Source organism: Etheostoma spectabile, unplaced genomic scaffold (assembly GCF_008692095.1).
Source record: "Etheostoma spectabile isolate EspeVRDwgs_2016 unplaced genomic scaffold, UIUC_Espe_1.0 scaffold00007395, whole genome shotgun sequence".
NCBI classification, from domain to species: Eukaryota; Metazoa; Chordata; class Actinopteri; order Perciformes; family Percidae; genus Etheostoma; species Etheostoma spectabile.
The window spans coordinates 32,761-57,429 of record NW_022603487.1 but is presented as its reverse complement, the minus strand read 5'-3'; the positions used below and the strand labels follow the sequence as shown (position 1 = coordinate 57,429).

The window sequence follows — 24,669 nt, the reverse complement described above, 5'->3', positions numbered from 1 at the left end:
TGTCTGTGGGGTCTGTGGGGTCTGTGGTGTCTGTGGGGTCTGTGGGGTCTGTGGGGTCTGTGGTGTCTGTGGGGTCTGTGGGGTCTGTGGGGTCTGTGGGGTCTGTGGTGTCTGTGGGGTCTGTGGGGTCTGTGGGGTCTGTGGGGTCTGTGGTGTCTGTGGGGTCTTTGTAGCCCCTACAGGAGGTTTTCTATCCAGCCTGGAACTCGTGCCTTTTTGTGGTTTTTGAACAATAAATCCAAAATCTTACATCCAAGATTGATCCACTTGATGTCCATAACTTGTGAATTATGGATCACCGCTGGCTCTGATGCTAACCATCCATTTTGTTTCCCATGATGCTTTGGGAGACGCTTGTTTTTGTCTTTGTTAACCAATGGAAGGCCGGTGTGTCACACATTAGGCCCGTATGAGGCCGTCTGTCCTCATCCGAGGGACAAAGATGTTCTGTTACCGTTCATCTGTTTGGAGATGGGGCTTACATGTATTAAAGATATTTATAATATTTATCATATTTATAATGTTTATTTTTGCACTGGATGACTCCAAACATAAAGGAGAACTGTTCAGACACAAATGTTTGTGTAGCATTGCTGTGGGTGTAATATCAATAAATATGATATTATTATGTTATTATTGGAATAAGTAAATGTCATGAGGACAGAAGCGTCTGGACTTTCTTTTTTAGAAAATGTATTTTGTCATCTGTATAAGTTCTGATGATTATGTCTTCCCAAGGGGACTCCCAGGACAAATGAGACGGGTTTTAGAGAGACTGGCTCAGCTGGTCCTGCTCTGTGTGTGTCTGTGTGTCTCTGTGTCTCTGTGTCTCTGTGTGTGTTTCTGTGTGTGTCTCTGTGTCTCTGTGTGTGTTTCTGTGTGTCTCTGTCTGTGATATCAATTCATATCTGGAAGATTCATGTTTTATTTATTAATTTGTCTTTGCGGTCCTCCAACCATTTTACCATCCAGGGACCTGACCTAGTCCAGATGTTCTAACAGTCCAGTCTGTCCTGAAGACATGACGTTGGTGTCCTGACTGGAGACACCAGCGTTGATGTTTTATAAGTTATTATAGAAGATAAACCCAGACACGGAGTTATAAAAACATCTGAGGGTGCCGGGGTTAACGCTGAGTCTAGACGGGGACAGCCAATCACAGTGTCCCCCTGTTTAGTGTTAGTTAAACGTGTGGTAAAAAACACCATGGTGTGTGTGTGTGTGTGTGTGTGTGTGTGTGTGTGTGTAAGCACCAGAGACACAAAATAACCCCAAATCCCAGAAAAAGAGATTTATTTTTCATATTATGGGAACTTTAATGTTAACGCATTCCACCAAATATCTTCATCTCTCAGCGTTAATAAATTTAAAATCATCATCATCAAACATCTCAGAATGAAGAAGTTAACATGAGACTGAAGTATTCAAATACCACAGAAGGTACACAGAGAAACTCAGATAGTCACACTGTGTGTGTGTCTGTGTGTGTGTGTGTGTGTATCTGTGTGTGTGTGTGTGTGTGTGTGTGTGTGTGTGTGTATCTCTGTGTCTGTGTGTGTGTGTGTGTGTGTGTGTATCTGTGTGTGTGTTTGTGTGTGTGTGTGTGTGTGATCAGTTAAAAATGTTGGAGGGGGCTGTCTTTGGTCTGATGATCCTGGACTTTAGTCAGAGAAACCTTTCCTCCGAGTTCCCGGAAGACGATCAGATGAACGTAGTCCGGTCCTCCAACATGGACCTGGAATAACAGGAGGAGGATTAGACGTCTACACACACACAGACACACACACTCACAGACACACACACACAGACACACAGACACACACACATAGACACACACAGAAACACAGACCTCCCCTGCCTGTCAGTAACAGTCCATCCATTGAGACGTGTGTTTACCTTGATCAGGAAGTTAGTTCCCTTCACAGTTTGCCTCCGGTATTTTATCGCTTTGAATTCCAGATAACTCTCTCCTGTGTCCTTCTCCACTTGGTGCTTCACCTGTGCATGGAGGGAATAAATGGGATGTGAGTTCAGGTTAAATCAGACGGGGGGGGCAGGTAGCCAGCAGCTCACCTGATCACAGTGCTCCTGAATCTCCTGATTGGCGTCCTCTGTCGGGCCGTATCCTCCGGGAACCTGCTTGTCTGCCATGTTACCAGAGAGAGAGAGAGAGAGAGAGAGAGAGAGAGAGAGCAAGGTTGTCAGCCGGCTGGTAGGTGTCTCAGCTGCTCATCACAGGTGCTTGGCTTTATAGAGACTACCCCCCCCCCCCCCCCCCCGATAGAAAAATCAGTTATTGTGCAACAACCGTCAGGAAGGGCGTGTTCACTGGGACCCGACCCTGATGGAGACTGAAGGTGTTCTTGGCACGACTTAAACCCTCTGGGCCCTGAGGCCATGTTTACAATTCATTGTCCGTCTGATTTATTTTATAATAACTTGTAAGATATGAACATCATTTTTTTCAGGACAAACTGGGTTATTGGAATATTGGGGTTGCAGTGAGGTCACTTGAATGTTAAAAATGGTTGTAGGACCTTAAAGATATATAAGTAGTAGAAGTAGAAGTATATCACAAGTATATGTATCACAAGTTGGTCCTATACGAGTCACGCTGCTATTGAGCCAGTCAAAGTAGGCTACAAAAGAGCATTGAAAATATTAGACAAGAAACCTTCATCGTATCACCATGGCCAAATTTTAGATAAATATAAGCTTTTATATTTTGCTAATTTCAAATGATTTAAATCAGCCTGTCTAATCTATAAGGTTATACATGGTTTGGCGCCTCCACCATTGAGAGATTTTATTGTGTTGCCGGGACTCGAGTGACTAGAGCCACTAGGAGAGGTGACTGCGACTCGGCGTTTAGGCGAAGCGCCTTTACCAGAACGTTGTGTCCTATCAGGGAGTGAGTCCTATCAGGGAGTGAGTCCTATCAGGGAGGGAGTCCTATCAGGGAGGGAGTCCTATCAGGGAGGGAGTCCTATCAGGGAGGGAGTCCTATCAGGGAGGGAGTCCTATCAGGGAGGGAGTCCTATCAGGGAGTGAGTCCTATCAGGGAGTGAGTCCTATCAGGGAGTGAGTCCTATCAGGGAGTGAGTCCTATCAGGGAGTGAGTCCTATCAGGGAGGGAGCTTCTGGAAGAGTCTTCCACCATCAGCGAGGGAAAGCACACGTCTTCATTTAGCACAAAGTTCATTTATATTTTAGCAAAGTTAAACAGTTGCACATTTTGTTTTGTTTTTTTTCCCATCTTGTATATATTTAAATATTTGTTCTTATATTTTATTCTTATATTTTGTTATTATTATTATTATTATTATTATTATTATTTCATGTATATTGTATGTATGTATATTTTGTGTGCTGCTGTAACACTGTAATTTCTCATGTTTTTGGGATCAATAAATATCTATCTATCTGTTCAAGCACCCAAAACACACACACACACACACACACACACACCCACACACACACACACACACCCACACACACACACACACACACACACGCACACACACACACACACCACACACACACACACACACTGTTCCTGGGAGGGGCCCAGCAGCAAGACCGTAGGCACTGCTACTTATTTAGGAATTTTCTACTTTTCTATTGTTCCTATGATTGCTGCTGTTTATCATACCAACTGCTGTCATTACTATGAATCATATTCTGTATCAGTGTCTCTGTGTCCCACCCACACGCGGGGGGGGGGTGTTCACTTCTATAGAAACCGAACCTGCTAATGACTGGTGGGGTTCTTGGCAGGACTTCAACACCCTGGTGGAGGTCTCTGGTGTCTTTGGACAGCTCTCTGGTCTTGGACATGTCCCCGTAGTCCTGTCCAGCCTTGTGGAGGGGGACAGTTTAGTCTCTAGTGTCTTTGGACAGCTCTCTGGTCTCGGCCATGTTAGTAGTTGGATTCTTACTGATTGGATGGGGGGGACAGGTGTCTTTATGCAGCTAACGTCCTCAAACAGGTGCATCTAATTTAGGATAATAAATGGAGTGGGGGGGGGGGGACATTATGAAGACAGACTAACAGGTCTTTGAGGGACATTATGAAGACAGACTAACAGGTCTTTGAGGGACATTATGAAGACAGACTAACAGGTCTTTGAGGGACATGAAGACAGACTAACAGGTCTTTGAGGGACATTATGAAGACAGACTAACAGGTCTCTGAGGGACATGAAGACAGACTAACAGGTCTCTGAGGGACATGAAGACAGACTAACAGGTCTTTGAGGGACATGAAGACAGACTAACAGGTCTTTGAGGGACATTATGAAGACAGACTAACAGGTCTTTGAGGGACATTATGAAGACAGACTAACAGGTCTTTGAGGGACAGAATTCTAGCTGATAGACAGGTGTTAAATACTTATTTACAGCTGTATCATACAAATAAATAGTTAATAAATCCTACATTGTGATTTCTGGATGTTTTTTTAGATTATGTCTCTCACAGTGGACATGTCTCTCACAGTGGACATGTCTCTCACAGTGGACATGTCTCTCACAGTGGACATGCACCTACAAGGACATCAGACCCTCCATGGTTTCTAAGTGGAGAACTTGTTAAATACTTATTAGACTCACTGTATACACAAAGTAACGGTATGTATTCAGTTTGTTCTCAGTGTATGTTGTGTGTTGTGTGTGTTGTGTGTGTTGTGTGTACTATTGGCTGAAACAGCGTCTGGACGACAAGACGCACATCTGGGGACACTCCCTGGGGACGGGGTAACACACACAGACACACACACGGAGACTCACACACACACATATACACAGACAAACAGACACACACACGCAGACACACACAGACATACACACACAGACACACACCCACAAATCAGTTATTGTACAACAACTGTGGGAAAGAGTGTGTTTACTTCTTGTCTTTAATTGAAACTTCTTCATCATGAGGGAGCCCCCCCCACTGAGAGGGTGTGTTCACTTCTGGAGAATCCAGACCTGTTAACGACTGAGGGAGTTCTTATGAAGACACACACACACACACACACACACAATCACACACAAACAAATCAGTTATTGTGCAACAACTGTGGGAGAGTGTGTTTACTTCTTGTCTTTAATTGAAAAAACTTCTTTTGCATAAAGGACCTGTTTGTAGTACTAAGTCCCTGGGACCTGCTACCAGGTACTTTATGTAGTACTACATATAGTCCCTGGGACCTGCTACCAGGTACTTTATGTAGTGCAGTGTAGCGAGCTGAGGCGATACCAGAAGGTGACGTGGACCTGCAGACTGCTGATTGGTCGATCCCTGCGTTGTTAGCAGACCAGAATGCGGAGTGTGTGTCCGGAACAAACGGGACATTTAAAAAAATAATCTAGCCAGACACCGACAGATTATCTACTCTCTGCACTATTCTCACTTTCCAACTGTTCAATATTAGGGGCCATTAGGACACACACACACACAACCACACACACCACACACCACACACACACACACACACGACACACACACACACACACACACACACACACACACACACACACACACCAACAGACACACACAGACACACACACACACACACACACACACACACACACACACACACACACACAAACAGACACACACAGACACAATGCAACAGGTGAAGGAGAACATGACCAAAGACGACCCCCTGGAACCTTTTTAGAAACTGATCCCAGAACCAGTCTCACCAGTAACATACTTGTTAAAATCTGCTTCTTCATTCTGAAATGATGGAACATTGATTTTAAATGTCTTACCGCTGAGAGATGGAGATATTTGGTGGATTGTACCAAGACTAGAGCTTTCAAGTCATTTGTATTGCTCCCATGTCCTTAAACCCAATAAATGTCCACCATGACACCCTGCAGTGTTGCTTCTCTTCTCTCTGCACACTGACTAGTGGAACTCAACGCTGCTTCAACTCAAATCTGATCTCATTACATAAAAATAAAAGATTGATCATCATATGTATATATATGTAATACGTATTATATATAATGTATATGATGTTAAGTGTCTAACATGTTAATAGACAGACTGGAGAGTAAAACGTCAGCTGTGATTTCTGGACTTCAGCAGAACTTCTGCTCTGCATGAATAGTTAAAATACAAACTTCTTCCTTAAAGCAAGGCAAGGCAGCTTTATCTGTGCAGCATATTTCAGCAACAGGGCGACTCAAAGGGATTCACGTTAAAGATTAAAATAATAAAAGTTACAGTGCAGCAGAAGAGATTAAACACTGAAGAGATGTTAAAAACACACAAACATATAAAAAGAAGATAAATAGCAGATTTTAGGCTGCTAGTATGGGACAGTGTATAAGCCCCCCTCAGCCCCCCCACCCCCAACACACACACACACACACACACACACACACACACAGACACACACACACACACACACACACACACACACACACACCACACACACACACACCACACACACAGACACACACACACACACACACACACACACACAGACACACACAGACACACACACACACACACACACACACACACACAGACACACACACACACACACACACACACACACACACAGACACACAGACACACACACACACACACACACACACACACACACAATAACCATTTAGTGGAAACGCAACCTTAAACTTTATTGACCAATAAGGTCGCTCTATACAGGCAGAACCACATCTCATCCACCACGGGCCCCACAGCATCATGGGACTTTGCACTCTGGTTTCTATAGAAGGGAACACCCCCCCCCCCCCCCCCCCCCCCGTGTGTGGGTGGGACACAGAGACACTGATACAGAAATATGATTCATAGTAATGACAGCAGTTGGTATGATAAACAGCAGCAATCAAAGGAACAATAGAAAAGTAGAAAATTCCTAAATAAGTAGCAGTGCCTACGGTCTTGCTGCTGGGCCCCTCCCAGGAACAAGACTTTACTGGACTGGTTGTTGATGGGAATCAGGTGTGTGAGCTGTTGGTGTCAACACCTTCATAAGACTTAGACCAGGGGTCTTCAACAGGGGGTCCGCGACCCCTAGGGGGTCCGCGGAGGTACTGCATGGGGGTCGCGAAAGTTTTGGTTGATATTCCCCCCCCCCTGCAATCTTTTCCACTAATTGAAATGTCTTTAAATACACATTAACATGAATTCAACACACTGTGAATCTGTCAGTTATGTTAATAGTTCTGTATTGTATGCAATATAACAGGTATGTTTATGCATGCCAGTGGCACTAACAAGCATCACTTATTTTCCTTTTCACATTTATGTTTTAACAATGTCCATTTGAATAGCTTTTATGCATGATTACATGCAATTGACAGACATTGTTGATCTTGGCAGGTATCAGTTTATTGAGTTATGTTTATAAAAGGCAGTGGCATGGCCGCCCTACTCACTGGGCCTCGCACATGTTTAAAATAAAAACATGAATATATGAACCTGTGTATTATTTGAGTATCTTAGTATTGAATGCACAATAACAAGGTACATTTACACATGGCACTATAGGACCAGTTTGATATAACACCATTTTATACAATATATATAATTAGGGGGTCCCCGCTCCATCTCGCCATCAGTTTGGGGGTCCTTGGCCTGGAAAACGTTGAAGACCCCTGGTTTAGACATTGTTTATTTGACCACACTGTTACAATAAACAAAATTAGCTTTTTAATTTTAGTTCGGTACAACATCATATTTATATTCTTCATGCACAGCTGAGGGCCCTAGAGGAGGAAAAGACAGGGAACACTCATGTGGTCTTCACAGCTAATAAATACAATGTGTGTGTGTGTGTGCTTGTGTGTGTGTGTGTGTGCATCTGTATGTGTGTGTGTGTGTGTGTGTGTGTGTGTGCGTCTGTATGTGTGTGTGTGTGTGTGTGTGTCTCTGTGTGTGTGTGTGTGTGTGATTGTGTTTGTGTGTGTGTGTGTGTGTGGTGTGTGTGTGTGTGTGTGTGTGTGTGATTGTGTGTGTGTGTGTGTGTGAGAGAGTGTGCGTGAGTGTGTGTGTGTGTGTGTGTGTGTCTTCATAAGAACTCCCTCTGTTAGGGTTTCACTCAGACCCGAACACAGAACAACACAGGACCAACAGGAAAAGGTAACAAAAAGGTTTAATCCACAAAACACACACAAAAACCAAGGGACGGGAGATGGTGAAGGTGTAAGTGGTAATCCAGTCCGGGAAAGCTGCACAGAGTGGTGATGGAACACAGAATCTGTGACGGAACGAAAAAACAAAGTTAGTCAAATAGTAAGCTTAGTAGAGCAACGAACACTAAGTGACTGGCCTAGTTACCACTTGGGAGTATGTAACGAACTGGCGCTGAAGAGGTGGTCAGCCCGGGTATAAATACTGCAGTGGTGGTGATGGTGATGAGACGCAGCTGTGCTGGTAGACAGATGATGGTGATGTGGTGCAGCTGAGCTGGTAGACCTTGTCCCTCTAGGACGCCCTCAAGTGGTGGACAGCAAACACAGACACACAGGGGAAAGGAGGGGGAATGGAACAGAAAAGGCAGCAGACCCACAACACCCTCAGTCGTTAACAGGTCTGGTTTCTCCAGAAGTCCACACACCCTCTCAGTGGGGGGGGGGGCTCCCTCATGATGAAGAAGTTTCAATTAAAGACATGAAGTAAACACACTCTTTCCCACAGTTGTTGTACAATAACTGATTTGTGGGTGTGTGTATGTGTGTGTGTCTCTGTGTGTGTGTGTGTCTGTGGGTGTGTGTGTGTGTGTGTGTGTCTGTGTGTGTGTGTGTCTCCGTGTGTGTGTGTGTGTGTGTGTGTGTGTTTAACCCTTGATATATTCTTAAGGTGATAGTAGGCTGACTTTGTAATTGTCTTAATGTGGCTGTTAAAATTCAAATCACCTTATCCAAAATCCAAAAACAACCACCTCAGTTTTTCCTTCATTTAATTTCAGAAAGTTCTGGCACATCCAGTCGTTAATTTGTTCGATGCACTTAGTCAGTTTTTGTACTGGACTATAGTCCCCTGGCGATAAGGTTATGTAAATTTGTTTGTCGTTCGCATAACTATGGTAACCTATTTTGTTGTTCTCCATAATCTGGGCCAGTGGGAGCATGTAGATGTTAAACAGAAGAGGCCCCAGAATGGAACCTTGGGGAACTCCACACGTCATATTTGTACGTTCAGATGTATAATTACCTATTGACACAAAGTAATCCCTATTCTATAAGTAGGATTCAAACCAGTTTAGTACTGAGCCAGAAAGGCCGACCCAGTTCTCCAGTCGGTCTAGTAACATGTCGTGGTCCACCGGGTCAGAACGGAAACACACATACACACACACATACACACACATACACACACACAGACACACACACACACACACACACACACAGATGCGCGCGCTCACAGACACACACAGAGACACATAGAGACACACACATGTGAAAACGCAGCGCACACACACCCAGTGCCGAGGCTGTCTTGTCCAATCAGCTTTAAGCCTCAGTGATCAGCTGGGACCTCTGGGAAAGGCTTCAGCAGGAAAAGCATCACGGACGTGGGGAACATCGGCATCGGAGGCTCCGACCTGGTGAACACAAACACACGCACGCACACACACGCACACACACGCACACACACACACGCACATTCACACACATACACAGACACAGACACTGTTTTCTTGTAAGGAAGTCAGTATAATTTTAATTTTTAGATACATTTTTATTATTTTTATTATTTTCAACATACAGATAAAGCAGAGAAACACAAATTGAACAAAACCCCCTGTTTTACCTAAAGGGTTTTTCCTTCTTAAGTAGTCCAGGAGTTTAGCTCGTTTGGTCGGCCCATCCAGGCCCCGGATGTTAACTGGAAGGATTGAATGGGGGGGCAGTAGCTCACGAGATGGGTTGGTGACCGGCTGTGGCTCAGTGGTAGAGCGGTTGCCTGCCAATCAGAAGGTTGGTGGTTCGATCCCCGCCCCTGCAGTCATTGTCGAAGTGTCCTTGGGCAAGACACTGAACCCCGAGTTGCCCCCGGTGCTGCATCGGAGTGTGAATGTGTGTGAGTGTGTATCTGATGAGCAGATGTGTAGATGTATGTGAGTGTGTATCTGATGAGCAGGTGTGTAGATGTGTGTGAGTGTGTATCTGATGAGCAGATGTGTGTGAGTGTGTATCTGATGAGCAGGTGTGTAGATGTGTGTGAGTGTGTATCTGATGAGCAGGTGTGTAGATGTGTGAGTGTGTATCTGATGAGCAGGTGTGTGTGAGTGTGTATCTGATGAGCAGGTGTGTAGATGTGTGTGAGTGTGTATCTGATGAGCAGGTGTGTAGATGTGTGTGAGTGTGTATCTGATGAGCAGGTGTGTAGATGTGTGTGAATGTTTATCTGATGAGCAGGTGTGTAGATGTGTGTGTGTTTATCTGATGAGCAGGTGTGTAGATGTGTGTGAGTGTGTATCTGATGAGCAGGTGTGTAGATGTGTGTGAATGGTGAATGTTTCCTGTAGATGTAAAAGCGCTTTGAGCAGATATAGAAATACAGCACATTTACATTTACCAGAGGGCCTCGGGATCAAGTCCCCCATACGGAACAAAGTCCCCTAAACCCTCCCACCCAAACCGCTCAGGTGGTCCAGGTACAGGTCCTGAGTGTGTGTGTGTGTAATCAAGCCTGTGTGGAGTGTGTAATAACCCATAAAGGAACTTAGTAATAAACATAGATTATAACTTGAACAGTCAGCCTCATTAAATGTTCCTTTAAAGCTTGGATCCCAAACCTACATCCAGTGCCCTCCAGTCTATAATCCAGTGATCCAGACTCCACTAATCCACATGGATGTCCCTTCATCACCTATGTCCAGCTCTGACAGACGGGGGCCTTGTTCTGTCTCCTGTTACTATCTTACATTGTGTACTTGGACGTGTGCCAGGTTCATACTGTCTCCTGGTACTGTCTTACATCGTGTCCTTAACAGACCTTCCTGTTTTTCACTGGCAGGACATTATTTGACTTGTGGACATCAAGTGGCTTTGTAAAAATGTCCTCTGTCCATATTTACTCCTAAAGAACTTTACTGGTCCTACATTTAAGACCTGATCCATGTTGTAATGGAAGCCTTTCCCTTCTTTCCCCAACAATAAGACATTGTGTGGTGATAACGGGGCGATGGTGGAGGAAGCTCTGATTAATGTCATTCATGTCCCAGCCTGCAACAACATGGAAACTCATCTGAGCCAGATTCAGAGTGCAGCACGGACATTTATACTGCACTTAGGGGTCAATAAGGATCAGGATCAGGATGTTAGCACTATGAAAAGAATAATATTTATTCAAGCCCAATATATTTCTTTATTTTGTTTTTTCTAAAGGACTGAGAGACGACACCATGGTGGAGGAACATTGTTTCCCAGTGAACTGGATAACACCATAGTGACAGATTTTTATTTGTTTTCAGGGAGGACTGGAAATGGATCCTCATGTAATCCCACATGAGTTCCTCTTTATAGACGAGGCTGGGTTCAACCTAGCAAAGACCAGAAGAAGGGGGAGACACGTCATTGGACACAGAGCCATTATAGATGTTCCTGGCCAACGTGGTGGGAACATCACAGTGTGCTCTGCCATCTCCAGCATGGTGTCCTCCACCGTCATGCCAACCTTGGACCTTACAACACAGCCCATATTCTCACATTTCTGGACAGACTTCACAACCTTCTCAGACCACCAGAGCGTACGGATGATGCAGACCATCAAGGAAACCGGTACGTTGTAGTCCGGGACAACGTGAGCGTTCATCGTGCAGCTGCAGTCCAGAACTGGTTTGCTGACTCCCCAACATTTCTCGTGCACCACCTCCCACCAGACTCACCATCTCTGAACCCCAGAGAAGAGTTCTCTGGGCACGGCGGTGGGGGGTGTACGACCGGCGGCCCTGTGTGCGCAGGCCTCTGGTGCAGGCCATGGAGGAGGTGATGAGACTGATGTGGGGGGGTCAGGGATGGACAAGGACCTCAAGGCGCTTCTTCCCTCGATGTCTGGCAGCAGAAGATGTTGCCTGTGATGTAAAACTATGTAAAATGTAAAATTATGTTTCAACAGCGTGTGTGTGCGTGTGTGTGTCTCTGCAAATATTTCTGTGCATGTGAACAGTCTGATGCATATTTTAGTATTATAGCAAAGCATATGGGGGGGCTTTTCATTATGCCCAACAGTGTGTAGTTGGTTAGGCAAAACTCTGGTAATATGAATGAAGTGTGTGCCGTTTCATGCAAAAGTTTGATTTTGATAATACTATGTGTAGTTTTGGTTGCAGTGCTTCATTTTACAGGATATATGTGGTATTATGCAGGATATATGAGGTATTATGCAGGATATATGAGGTATTATGCAGGACATATGAGGTATTATGCAGGCTATATGAGGTGTTTTGCAGGATATATGAGGTATTATGCAGGATATATGAGGTATTATGCAGGATATATGAGGTATTTTGCAGGATATATGAGGTATTATGCAGGATATATGAGGTATTATGCAGGATATATGAGGTATTTTGCAGGATATATGAGGTATTATGCAGGATATATGAGGTATTATGCAGGATATATGAGGTATTATGCAGGATATATGAGGTATTATGCAGGATATATGAGGTATTATGCAGGATATATGAGGTATTTTGCAGGATATATGAGGTATTATGCAGGATATATGAGGTATTATGCAGGATATATGAGGTATTATGCAAGATATATGAGGTGTTTTGCAGGATATATGAGGTATTATGCAGGATATATGAGGTATTATGCAGGATATATGAGGTATTATGCAGGATATATGAGGTATTATGCAGGATATATGAGGTGTTTTGCAGGATATATGTAGTATTATGCAGGATATATGAGGTATTATGCAGGATATGTGAGGTATTATGCAGGATATATGAGGTATTTTGCAAGATATATGAGGTATTATGCAGGATATATGAGGTGTTTTGCAGGATATATGAGGTATTTTGCAAGATATATGAGGTATTATGCAGGATATATGAGGTATTATGCAGGATATATGAGGTATTTTGCAAGATATATGAGTTCTTATGCAGGATATATGAGGTATTTTGCAAGATATATGAGGTATTATGCAGGATATATGTAGTATTATGCAGGATATATGTAGTATTATGCAGGATATATGTAGTATTATGCAGGATATATGAGGTATTATGCAGGATATATGAGGTATTATGCAGGATACATGAGGTATTTTGCAAGATATATGAGGTATTATGCAGGATATATGAGGTATTTTGCAGGATATATGAGGTATTTTGCAGGATATATGAGGTATTATGCAGGATATATGAGGTATTTTGCAGTTTGGGTGTGTGGTTTTGTGAATTGTGTTACATATTTTGATAAAACCAGACTAGTTTGCAAAATTGTGTGTTGGCAATTGGAAAAAACTGTGTTGTCTTCCCAAGAACTCCCTCAGTCGTTAACAGGTCTGGTTTCTCCAGAAGTGAACACACCCTCTCAGTGGGGGGGGGGGGCTCCCTCATGATGAAGAAGTTTCAATTAACGACAAGAAGTAAATACACTCTTTCCCACAGTTGTTGTACAATAACTGATTTGTGGGTGTGTGTATGTGTGTGTGTCTCTGTGTATGTGTGTGTGTCTCTGTGTGTGTGTCTGTGGGTGTGTGTGTGTGTGTGTCTGTGTGTGTGTGTGTCTCCGTGTGTGTGTGTGTGTGTGTGTGTGTGTGTGTGTGTGTGTGTGTGTGTGTGTGTGTGTTTAACCCTTGATATATTCTTAAGGTGATAGTAGGCTGATTTTGTAATTGTCTTAATGTGGCTGTTAAAATTCAAATCACCTTATCCAAAATCCAAAAACAACCACCTCAGTTTTTCCTTCATTTAATTTCAGAAAGTTCTGGCACATCCAGTCGTTAATTTGTTCGATGCACTTAGTCAGTTTTTGTACTGGACTATAGTCCCCTGGCGATAAGGTTATGTAAATTTGTGTGTCGTCCGCATAACTATGGTAACTTATTTTGTTTTTCTCCATAATCTGGGCCAGTGGGAGCATGTAGATGTTAAACAGAAGAGGCCCCAGAATAGAGCCTTGGGGAACTCCACACGTCATATTTGTACGCTCAGATGCATAATTACCTATTGACACAAAGTAATCCCTATTCTTTAGGTAGGATTCAAACCAGTTTAGTACTGAGCCAGAAAGTCCAACCCAGTTTTCCAATCGGTCTAGTAACATGTCGTGGTCCACCGGGTCAGAACGGAAACACACATACACACACACATACACACACACACACACACACACACACACAGACACACACACACACACACACACACACACACACAGATGCGCGCGCTCACAGACACACACAGAGACACATAGAGACACACACATGTGAAAACGCAGCGCACACACACCCAGTGCCGAGGCTGTCTCGTCCAATCAGCTTTAAGCATCAGTGATCAGCTGGGACCTCTGGGAAAGGCTTCAGCAGGAAAAGCATCACGGACGTGGGGAACATCGGCATCGGAGGCTCCGACCTGGTGAACACACACACACACACGCACACACACGTACGCACACACACACACACACACACGCACATTCACACACATACACAGACACAGACACTGTTTTCTTGTAAGGAAGTCAGTATAATTTCAATTTTTAGATACATTTTTTTTTTTTTATTATTTTCAACATACAGATAAAGCAGAGAAACACAAATTGAACAAAACCCCCTGTTTTACCTAAAGGGTTTTTCCTTCTTAAGTAGTCCAGGAGTTTAGCTCGTTTGGTCGGCCCATTCAGGCCCCTGATGTTAACTGGAAGGATTGAATGGGGGGGCAGTAGCTCACGAGATGGGTTGGTGACCAGAGGGCCTCGGGATCAAGTCCCCCATACGGAACAAAGTCACCTAAACCCACCCACCCTCCCAAACCGCTCAGGTGGTCCAGGTACAGGTCCTGAGTGTGTGTGTGTGTAATCAAGCCTGTGTGGAGTGTGTAATAACCCATAAAGGATCTTAATAATAAACTTAGTAATAAACATAGATTATAACTTGAACAGTCAGCCTCATTAAATGTTCCTTTAAAGCTTGGATCCCAAACCTACATCCAGTGCCCTCCAGTCTATAATCCAGTGATCCAGACTCCACTAATCCACATGGATGTCCCTTCATCACCTATGTCCAGCTCTGACAGAAGGGGGCCTTGACGTGGCTCTAGGGCTTTTAGTTTTAACCTTTGAACACACGTTTGAACCCTTTAAATATCCAAAACCTCCAGCAGTTGGATCACTAAACGTTTCAGCATCGTGAGACTACACAGGGATGTGGTCCATGGTTTAACAACCAATGGGGGGAAGGCCTGAATTGGGACTTTAGGTCAAATTCGGTTTAAAACCTTTTAAAGTCTCCTCTTCCTGAACGGTGTAACTGCTTTGAACTAGGTGCCCTTTAAGTTGTCTGTCTGCATCAGCTTAAGTTAAGTGTAGTGTCTTGTTTGTGCTGTGGTGTCTCTAGAGAGTTGTGGTGTAGTATGGAACCATCGTCCGGTCTTTTATGGATTATGAAACTTATTAATTATTAATGAATTAACTTACCGGGTTCAACTCCTGGTATGGGTATCAGCATTTAGCTGGTGAAGGTCTGCAGCAAGACCAGTATCATCTCTGTCAAGTCATAGTTACAACACTACAGTCTGGGACCCGTCAACCCGCATGGTGAAGACATCGAAGGGATGACACATTGCCTGACGGACTACCAGATGTGGTCTCCCCCATCAGGACTGTCCGCTCTTACCTTGATAATAAACCATGGGTAGCACAGGAAGACAAGACTGTCCTCAACAGGAAGAAGGCTGCCTTCAGAAGCAGAGACAGGGAGGCCATGAAGGCGTGAAGACCATCACAGGTCCAAAGACCAGAACTACAGGGGGGACAATAGAGAGGTCAAAGGAACTGAATGACTTTTTCAACAGGTTAAACCAGCACTAGCCCTGGTCCCCCCCGACCCTATTTTCACCGCAGGCATCTCTCCTTCTTCCCTCTACACAAGTCCCCCCGACACCACCATAACCCCCTCTACACACCTCCCCCCCAACACCACAATACCCCCCTCTTCCTCCTCAATACAATCCCCCCCACAGACCAGGTCAGAGAGCAGCTGAGGAAGCTCCGGCCCAGGAAAGCAGCAGGCCCGGATAAAGTGTGTCCGAGACTGCTGAAGACCTGCGCTGTTCCTCAGCGTCCTCAGACCCCAGGTCCAGCACGCCCAGGACCACCTGGAGTTTGCGTACCAGCCAGATGTTGGTGTGGAGAACGCCATCCTCTACCTGCTACACCGGGTCCACTCCCATCTGGATAAGGGGAATGGCACAGTGAGGGTCCTCTTCTTGGACTTCTCCAGTGCCTTCAACACCATCCGGCCCCCTATACTCCAGGACAAACTGATCAGGATGGGAGTGGACCCCTATCTGGTGGACTGGATCAGAGACTACCTCACCGACAGGCCACAGTACGTAAGGCTGAAGGACATCATGTCTGATACTGTGGTCAGCAGCACTGGAGCCCCCCAGGGCACAGTGCTGGCCCCTCTTCTCTTCACCCTGTACACCCCCCCCGGTGTCTTAGACTAGACTAAGACAATAGAAAGTTGATCAACTGTATTTTTGTCAAATGTCTCACCTGATAATAACCTTTGATCTGGATCTGAAAACGAGTCCAAAGGGGCGGAGTTAGAGCATGTCCTCCCTCATTGGACGGCAAAGAAACCAACAAGACTCGTCCTTCATGTTACTATGCCAACGAAAAGCCAAAAAGGACGGGTTTTACTCATGAGGGTGAGATGGAACCGCCCCTGAGGGAAAGGAAGCAGCAGCATGGGGGAGGGTACAGATTGTGGAGGTGAGTGAGAGGGTAGGGGGGGGGGGGGGCATGCTGTGAACAGATTGAAGTATGTGGGGGGGGGGGGGGGGGTGATGGGGGTTGGGCAGGCCATTGCAGCAGAAGCAGGGCAATCAAAGCTGTTTTAGAACTGGTTGAGCTGGTCCCCCCCAGGAAGACCAGGACTAGGTGGAAACCAACACGAAGCTCATTATCAGACCCTGTGGATGTGAGGACAGCATCTGAATATCTCTGCCTGCTTTGATTTGTACTCAACAGAATCCAGAGTGAGTCCAGCAGCCACAGTGGAGATCTGCTGGATTTCAGGACAATAGAGGAATGGAGGAGGACTAGGACCCGGAGCAGCAGACCAACCAGGGCCCCAGAGGAGCAGCAGCAGGCCCGGCCTCTGGTACCAGCCAAGTTCAGGTCAGTGTTCAGGACACAACAACCAGTCTAAAGTCCTCTTAGAGGCCTAGTCACTAGACCTAGATAGGGGATTAGGCCGGGGTTTCCCAGGGTTCCTGGATGTATTAACAAGGCTAACAGCTAGTCTGCTCCTGGCCAGGCTAACAGCCAGGCTAACAGCTAGCCTGCTCCTAACCAGGCTAACAGCCATGCTAACAGCTAGCCTGCTCCTGGCCATTCTAACAGCCAGGCTAACAGCTAGCCTGCTCCTAACCATGCTCACAGCCATGCTAACAGCTAGCCTGCTCCTAACCATGCTAACAGCCAGGCTAACAGCTAGCCTGCTCCTAACCATGCTAACAGCCAGGCTAACAGCCAAGCTAACAGCTAACCTGCTCCTGGCCATTCTAACAGCCAGGCTAACAGCCAGGCTAACAGCTAGTCTGCTCCTAACCATGCTAACAGCCAGGCTAACAGCTAACCTGCTCCTAACAAGGCTAACAGCCAGGCTAACAGCTAGCCTGCTCCTAACCATGCTAACAGCAGGATGTATTAACCCTGCAGCCTTTGTTCTCTCAGCAGTGCTTTGACCTCTTATTGTTATTATCAGCATGCATTAATATACAACAGGAGCATGTTGCTGTTCAGTTAAGTCCTGATATTATTTTAACATTGGGATCTTATTTAAATAAATATCCATGTGACAGTCCTCGGTGCTGTTACGTTGCCTCTATGAAGATTAATAACTGCTGTTCATATTGTTGGTAGAAGTCTGGAGAATATAGTCTGACAGTGGTTGGGATCATTAGAAAAGGATGATGAGGTTGTAAATGAGTCAGTGATGAAGGATAACATCTGAAGTGGTCTCCAGGTGTTTCTATACCGGTTCTACCAGCAGCAGACCGGCCTCAGACCAGCACATCTCTTCACATCTCTATTTCTTTCATATTCATGAGAATAACAGTTCATCACTTCTCCATGTGCGTTGGATTTCCTTTCTTAGCACACAGCGTGTGTTCTGTCCAATAAACCGGGACTATAATTTGGGATGATTCTCCAATTCTAATGTCCAATCCTCCTTATTTATAGTCCTAGTTCACTAGTCTAGTGGAGACTACTGGACCCTCAGGAAACAACAGGGCGAGGACACCTCAAGGGTTTTTGGATATATTATTATATTGTGTTGAGATATTTCTGTTGTTGTAGACATGATTATAGAATATCAGCAGTTAAAGTTATATTTGGCCACAATGCCAAAGAAGCTGTGTGCAGTCAATGGAGGAAGTGGTTCAATGGGGTCCCCCCCCCCCCCGTGAGGTTAAGATAGAGGTCTGAGGGAGAGAAGAGGGCGTGGTGCCATACAGGATGTTAAAGTTAAAGTGTCCCATGATGATTGGGTGTTAATGTGTGAGAGGGTTAATGGCAGGAAGTAGTCCAGTAGGGATGTGTGTTTAGGTGCTTGGTCACAACGGGGGGGGGGGGGGGGGGTTGTTCACCCCCCATTCACAGAATGAACTTCTGCCATCCTGAGGGGAGGGGGGAGGACGCCTCAATGGTTTTTATATATATTATTACATTATGTTGTTATATTGTGCTGTTTTTTGAACTTGTTACAGTCATGTTTACAGTGGACATTTAGTTCATCAATTTCATTATTTTTATGATTTCTAGAGTCCGAGAGAGAGACAGAGTTAGAGGAGGGATTTAGGCTGTGCATCATATTCTAGCATTGGAGATAAGTGGTTTTATTTTTATCTTGATGGTAATTATCTTCTGCTAACTTTTAAAGTGCTCATATTATATTTATAGACTGCTTACACATTCAGGTGGTCCACCATCATCTGACCCACTTTCTTGTTCCATTACAGCGTTGCAGTTGTTTCATTATAATTTACCTGAAAGATTTAGAATATTTCAGAACATGAAGAGTTCATTTGCTTCCCTTAAAACATGTCAGCAATGTATTCCTTCATTTTGACATAAATTATATTATGAAGAGTTAAAATTATGAGTAAGAGAAAGTCCAGGGTTTAAAGAAGGTTGTTCACTAACTCTCTCTGTTTGTCTGTTCATATAGACACTGAGAGGAGAGGAAACCGAACGTCACCACTGTCAGCACTGTGACAAATCCTTCTTAACATCAAAATATTTAAAGATTCATCAGAGAGTTCACACTGGAGAGAATCTACACAGCTGTGATCAATGTGGGGCAGCTTTCACACTACAGAGTACCCTAAAAAAACATCAACGCATTCACACTGGAGAGAAGCCGTACAGCTGTGATCAATGTGGGGCAGCTTTCACAGGACAGAGTTACCTAAAAACACATCAACGCATTCACACTGGAGAGAAGCCGTACAGCTGTGATCAATGTGGGAAAAGGTTTTCTCTGGGTGGTAACCTTGAAATCCACCGCCGTGTTCACACTGGAGAGAAGCCGTACTGGTGTGATCAATGTGGGAAAAGGTTTTCTCACAGTGGTAGCCTTAAATATCACCAGCGCATTCACTCTGCCTCGTTGTGAACATCCTAAGCCCTCTAATCCACAGCTGCTGAAGCACCTCGCATTGATCTCCCTTCGTCATCTACATCCAGCTCTGACAGAACATGTCCAAATTCCTGGCTGCAGTGAATGTGAGCGTTCTCCCTCCGCGGGTCTCTTTCAGGGTGGCCGGATAAACAAGAAAGTTTGAGACGCCTTGCTGCGTTCCCTGGAAGAAGAGTTACTGTAGCTCAGTGGGATTGTTTGTCTGAGACCAAGAGACTCGCCCACGAGCCTAAACAGCACCTCTGATTCATAGTTTAATCATTTAGCAACCATAAAACTTATTAACTCATCAAAAAGTTGCAGCTAAAATCTAACGAGTTAGCGGTCCCGGAGGTCTCTTCCGGGTCCTTCTAGCCTCTACATGTGATTTTCTATCCAGCCTGGAACTTTCAGCCTTTTTCAGGGTCGTTGAGCATTAAATCCAAACTGTTACATCCAAGATTTATCCACTTTATGTCCATAATTCATTGTTTTTTTGCTCAATTATGCCGCTAGCTCGTTGCTCCGTGTCTGCTTTCTGTTTACAGAAGTACAGGGACCAGCATGCCCATATATGGGAGACTACGTCAGCCAAAGAGCATGGAGAGTGGACAACGTCACCCACATTGTATGGAGGGTGGTTAGTGCCCTCCGACCAGTCAAAGGAGTCTAGCATGCGATCAAAGATGCTACAGTGCACAAGATAGATATCTACAGAGGAAAATGGTCCCACTAGTTTAAGATTTTGCATATATTTGGGCCTTTTTTGAAGTTTAGTAGTAGTAGTATGTGCTTTATATGAGTTATGTTTATTATGTTATTTTTTGCATATAGAAGAACTGTTTTAGACACAAATGCTTGTGTAGCATTGCTGTGGGTGTAATATCAATAAATATGACATTATTATGTCATTATTGGCATAAGTAAATGTCATGAGAGCAAAAGCGTCTTGACTTTCTTTGAAAAAATATATGTATTTTGTCATCTGTATAAGTTATGATGATTATTTCTTCACAGTGTGATTCTCAAGACATATGAGAACTGTTTCTTATTCATTACTTATCTGTCTGTAATATCAATACATATCTGAAAGATTCATGTTCCGTTTTATTTATTTATTTGTCTTTAAGGCCCTACAACCATTTTTAACATGCAAATGATCTCACTGCAACCCAAATATTCTAATAACCCAGTTTGTCCTAAAAAAATGATGTTGATATCTTGACTGTAGACAACAGCGTTGAGGTTTTACAAGTTATTATAAAATAAATCAGACGGACAATGAACTGTAAAAATGGCCTCAGGGCCCAGAGGGTTAAGTCCACAACTGCCTATACTATAACATTATAATTTTTTTACACTGAGATTAGAAAATTCATCTGATCCGTGACTCGAAACCGTGATCTGACCTTGAGTTTTTCATCTCTTGCACCCCTAGCTGTTACCATGTTATCTTATTTGTGTAACATTAAGAAGTAAAGGAACAAATGGAAAGGCCTTTGTGAACGTATTGATATAAAAATTCATGTGGATAAAGTTATAAATGTGGGCGTATCAGCGATGTAAAAAAGGTCTTCGCTCCGCGTTCTGCTCAGAAATGTAGACAATGATTAACATGACAGTGAATGGAGAAAGATTTGGAACTGTTGTCATTTGAAAGGTCGCTGAGCGGAAAGTATAATTCATATCGCATAAATGAGCACATTGACAGAAACTAGACAAGAATACCAACGTTTTGATGTATACATTTTGATGTATAAAGTTGAATCTAATCTAATAAATTGTCCATGACAAGTTAGAATTGTTGGCGTGGGAGCGAGTTATAGAGAGAGAACCAAGATGATTTTTGTAATCAACATTCCACCACATACACACACATTGGAAAATCTGAGCAGGTCTGAAAACGGGACCATACATAAACTGGGATTTGAGAGAAACCGTGCTTGGTATCTGAACGCCGATTCAGCCCAATAAACGCCAAAGTCTTGTCTTCGGTTTAAACTTTTAATCATGTTTCTACGTTGAAGTATGGCGATACAGCCCGGTCCCAAAGAGGGGGGGTTTGGAGTGATTTCACAAACATTTCCCATTCAAGTCAATGAGATTTTTTTTTGCCGTTTTTTTGCCGATTTCATGAAAACCACGTGGCAAATCCCGAGGAAAAGTCATAGCCCACCATTCCTGATCTTTACACACGTTTCAATGTATTTTGTGTGTGCGTGTTGGCAACGTTTCGGGACTAGTAGTGGGACAAAAATCAGGCGGAATAATAATAATAAGTATAGGCAATGAATGACTGACGTTGAATGAGAAAGAATGACCTGGTTTTTATTGTAAAATGCTGCGGAGGGTGCAGAGCCTCAGCTCTGAGCAACACTTACAAATACCGGTCCCGTGATCTCTTCTAAAATTTAGAAAATACATGTTTAAGACTTAGATTAGATTAGATTAGATTCAACTTTATTGTCATTACACATGACTTTAGCGGATCTGCAGGTTTCTGGGAGTTTGTTCCAGATATGAGGAGCATAGAAACTGAAAGCTGCTTCACCCTGTTTAGTTCTGACTCTGGGGACAGAAAGTAGACCTGTCCCAGATGACCTGAGAGGTCTGGGTGGTTCATAGTGTAGTAGCAGACCTGTCCCAGATGACCTGAGAGGTCTGGGGGGGTTATAGTGTAGTAGCAGACCAGAAATGTATTTTGGCCCTAAACCGTTTAGTGATTTATAAACTAGCAAAAGTACTTTGAAATCAATTCTTTGAGGCGCAGGAAACCAGTGTAAAGACTTCAGAACTGGAGTTATGTGATTTAGTCTCTTGGTCTTAGTGAGGACTGGAGTGATGTGATCCAGTCTCTTGGTCTTAGTGAGGACTGGAGTGATGTGATCCAGTCTCTTGGTCTTAGTGAGGACTGGAGTGATGTGATCCAGTCTCCTGGTCTTAGTGAGGACTGGAGGGATGTGATCCAGTCTCCTGGTCTTAGTGAGGACTGGAGGGATGTGATCCAGTCTCTTGGTCTTAGTGAGGACTGAAGGGATGTGATCCAGTCTCTTGGTCTTAGTGAGGACTCGAGCAGCAGCGTTCTGAATCAGCTGTCTGATTGATTTTTTAGGGAGACCTGTAAAGACCCCGTTACAGTAGTCAAGTCTACTGAAGATAAAAGCATGGACCAGTTTTTCCAAGTCCTGTTGACACATAAGTCCTTTAACCCTTGATATATTCTTAAGGTGATAGTAGGCTGACTTTGTAATTGTCTTAATGTGGCTGTTAAAATACAGGTCAGTTACCATGACTACACCAAGATTTCTGGCTTTGTCGGTTGTTTTTAACATTGTTGTTTGAAGCTGAGCGCAGACTTTTAATTGTTCCTCAAAAACAACCACCTCAGTTTTTCCTTAATTTAATTTCTGAAAGTTCTGGCACATCCAGTCGTTGATTTGATTAGTCAGTTTTTGTACTGGACTATAGTCCCCGGGCGATAAGGTTATGTAAATGTGTGTGTCGTTCGCATAACTATGGTAACCTATTTTCTTGTTCTCCATAATCTGAGCCAGTGGAAGCATGTAGATGTTAAACTTGGAAAAGAGATTTTTAATCTCAATGAGTTTTCTTTCTGGTTAAATAAAGGTAAAAATAAAAAAAATAAAAAAATAAAAACAGAAGAGGCCCCAGAATGGAGCCTTGGGGAACTCCGCACGTCATATTTGTAAGTTCAAATGTATAATTACCTATTGACAGTAATCCCTATTCTTTAGGTAGGATTCAAACCAGTTTAGTACTGAGCCAGAAAGTCCTACCGAGGATTTCCAATCTGTCTAGTAATATGTCGTGGTCGACCGTGTCAAATGCAGCACTGAGATCAAGTAATAAGCATGCTGTGAACAGATTGAAGTAGGTGGGGGGGGGGGGGGTAATGGGGGTTGGGCAGGCCATTGCAACAGGAGCAGGGCAATCAAAGCTGTTGTAGAACTGGTTGAGCTGGTCCCCCCCCCAGGAAGACCAGGACTAGGTGGACACCAGCACGGAGCTCATTATCAGACCCTGTCGATGTGAGGACAGCATCTGAACATCTCTGCCTGCTTTGATTTGTACTCAACAGAATCCAGAGTGAGTCCAGCAGCCACCGTGGAGATCTGCTGGATTTCAGGACAATAGAGGAATGAAGGAAGACCAGGACCAGGACCCGGAGCAGCAGACCAGCCAGGGCCCCAGAGGAGCAGCAGCAAGCCCGGCCTCTAGTACCAGCCATGTTCAGGTCAGTGTTCAGGACACAACAACCAGTCTAAACTAAGAGGCCTAGTCACAAGACCTAGATAGTGGATTAGGCCGGGGTTTCCCGGGAATCCTGGATGTATAAGATGGATGGTCTGATGGATTTCTTCTTCCTGTTGGGTCTCTGTTTGACTCCTAATTTAAAGGTAAAGGCAGCGTCCACTAGAGGTTGTCTTGTTGCTGGTGACAGACTCAGATTATTATTCTAAGGGGGGGGGGGACTACATTATGGGATGGATCCCTACAGAGATAGACCTTTTAGTTAAAGAGGACCATCCTTTTAGTTCTGGTCCTTTAGTGTCCAACCAGACCAGAGTGGTGATAGTAGGAACAGAGGAAAGATGAACCAAGACGGCTTTTCATAAATGTTCTTCTTTTTCTATTGACTATAATTGTGTTTGTTATTAACAGAAATCAACCTGTTAACATTTCTATTCGTCATAAAGGTCCAACGTTAAGATTTTTACATCCAGTTCCAAATGGATCCGACCCCGGAGGAGGATTCCTCCCTAACGGCCGGTCTGCTCTGCTCCGGG

At 44.1% G+C, this 24,669-nt stretch overlaps 1 protein-coding gene and 1 long non-coding RNA gene across 2 annotated transcripts; one reads left to right on the top strand and one right to left on the bottom strand.

Moving 5' to 3' along the window:
- Window positions 1-1,295: 1,295 nt before the first annotated feature.
- On the bottom strand, window positions 1,296-2,206 carry LOC116678449 (cystatin-A). The gene is made up of 3 exons (XM_032508374.1): window positions 2,074-2,206; window positions 1,897-1,998; window positions 1,296-1,735 (listed from the first exon to the last, which is right to left on the bottom strand). Exons 1-3 carry the CDS (start codon window positions 2,149-2,151, stop codon window positions 1,616-1,618), a joined length of 300 nt encoding a protein of 99 aa, XP_032364265.1. The 5' UTR covers window positions 2,152-2,206; the 3' UTR covers window positions 1,296-1,615.
- A 15,111-nt stretch (window positions 2,207-17,317) lies between these two features.
- On the top strand, window positions 17,318-24,026 carry LOC116678446 (uncharacterized). Its single transcript, XR_004329240.1, has 2 exons — window positions 17,318-17,355; window positions 23,961-24,026. It is a non-coding gene; the product is annotated as an uncharacterized LOC116678446 (long non-coding RNA).
- The last annotated feature ends 643 nt before the right edge of the window (window positions 24,027-24,669 follow it).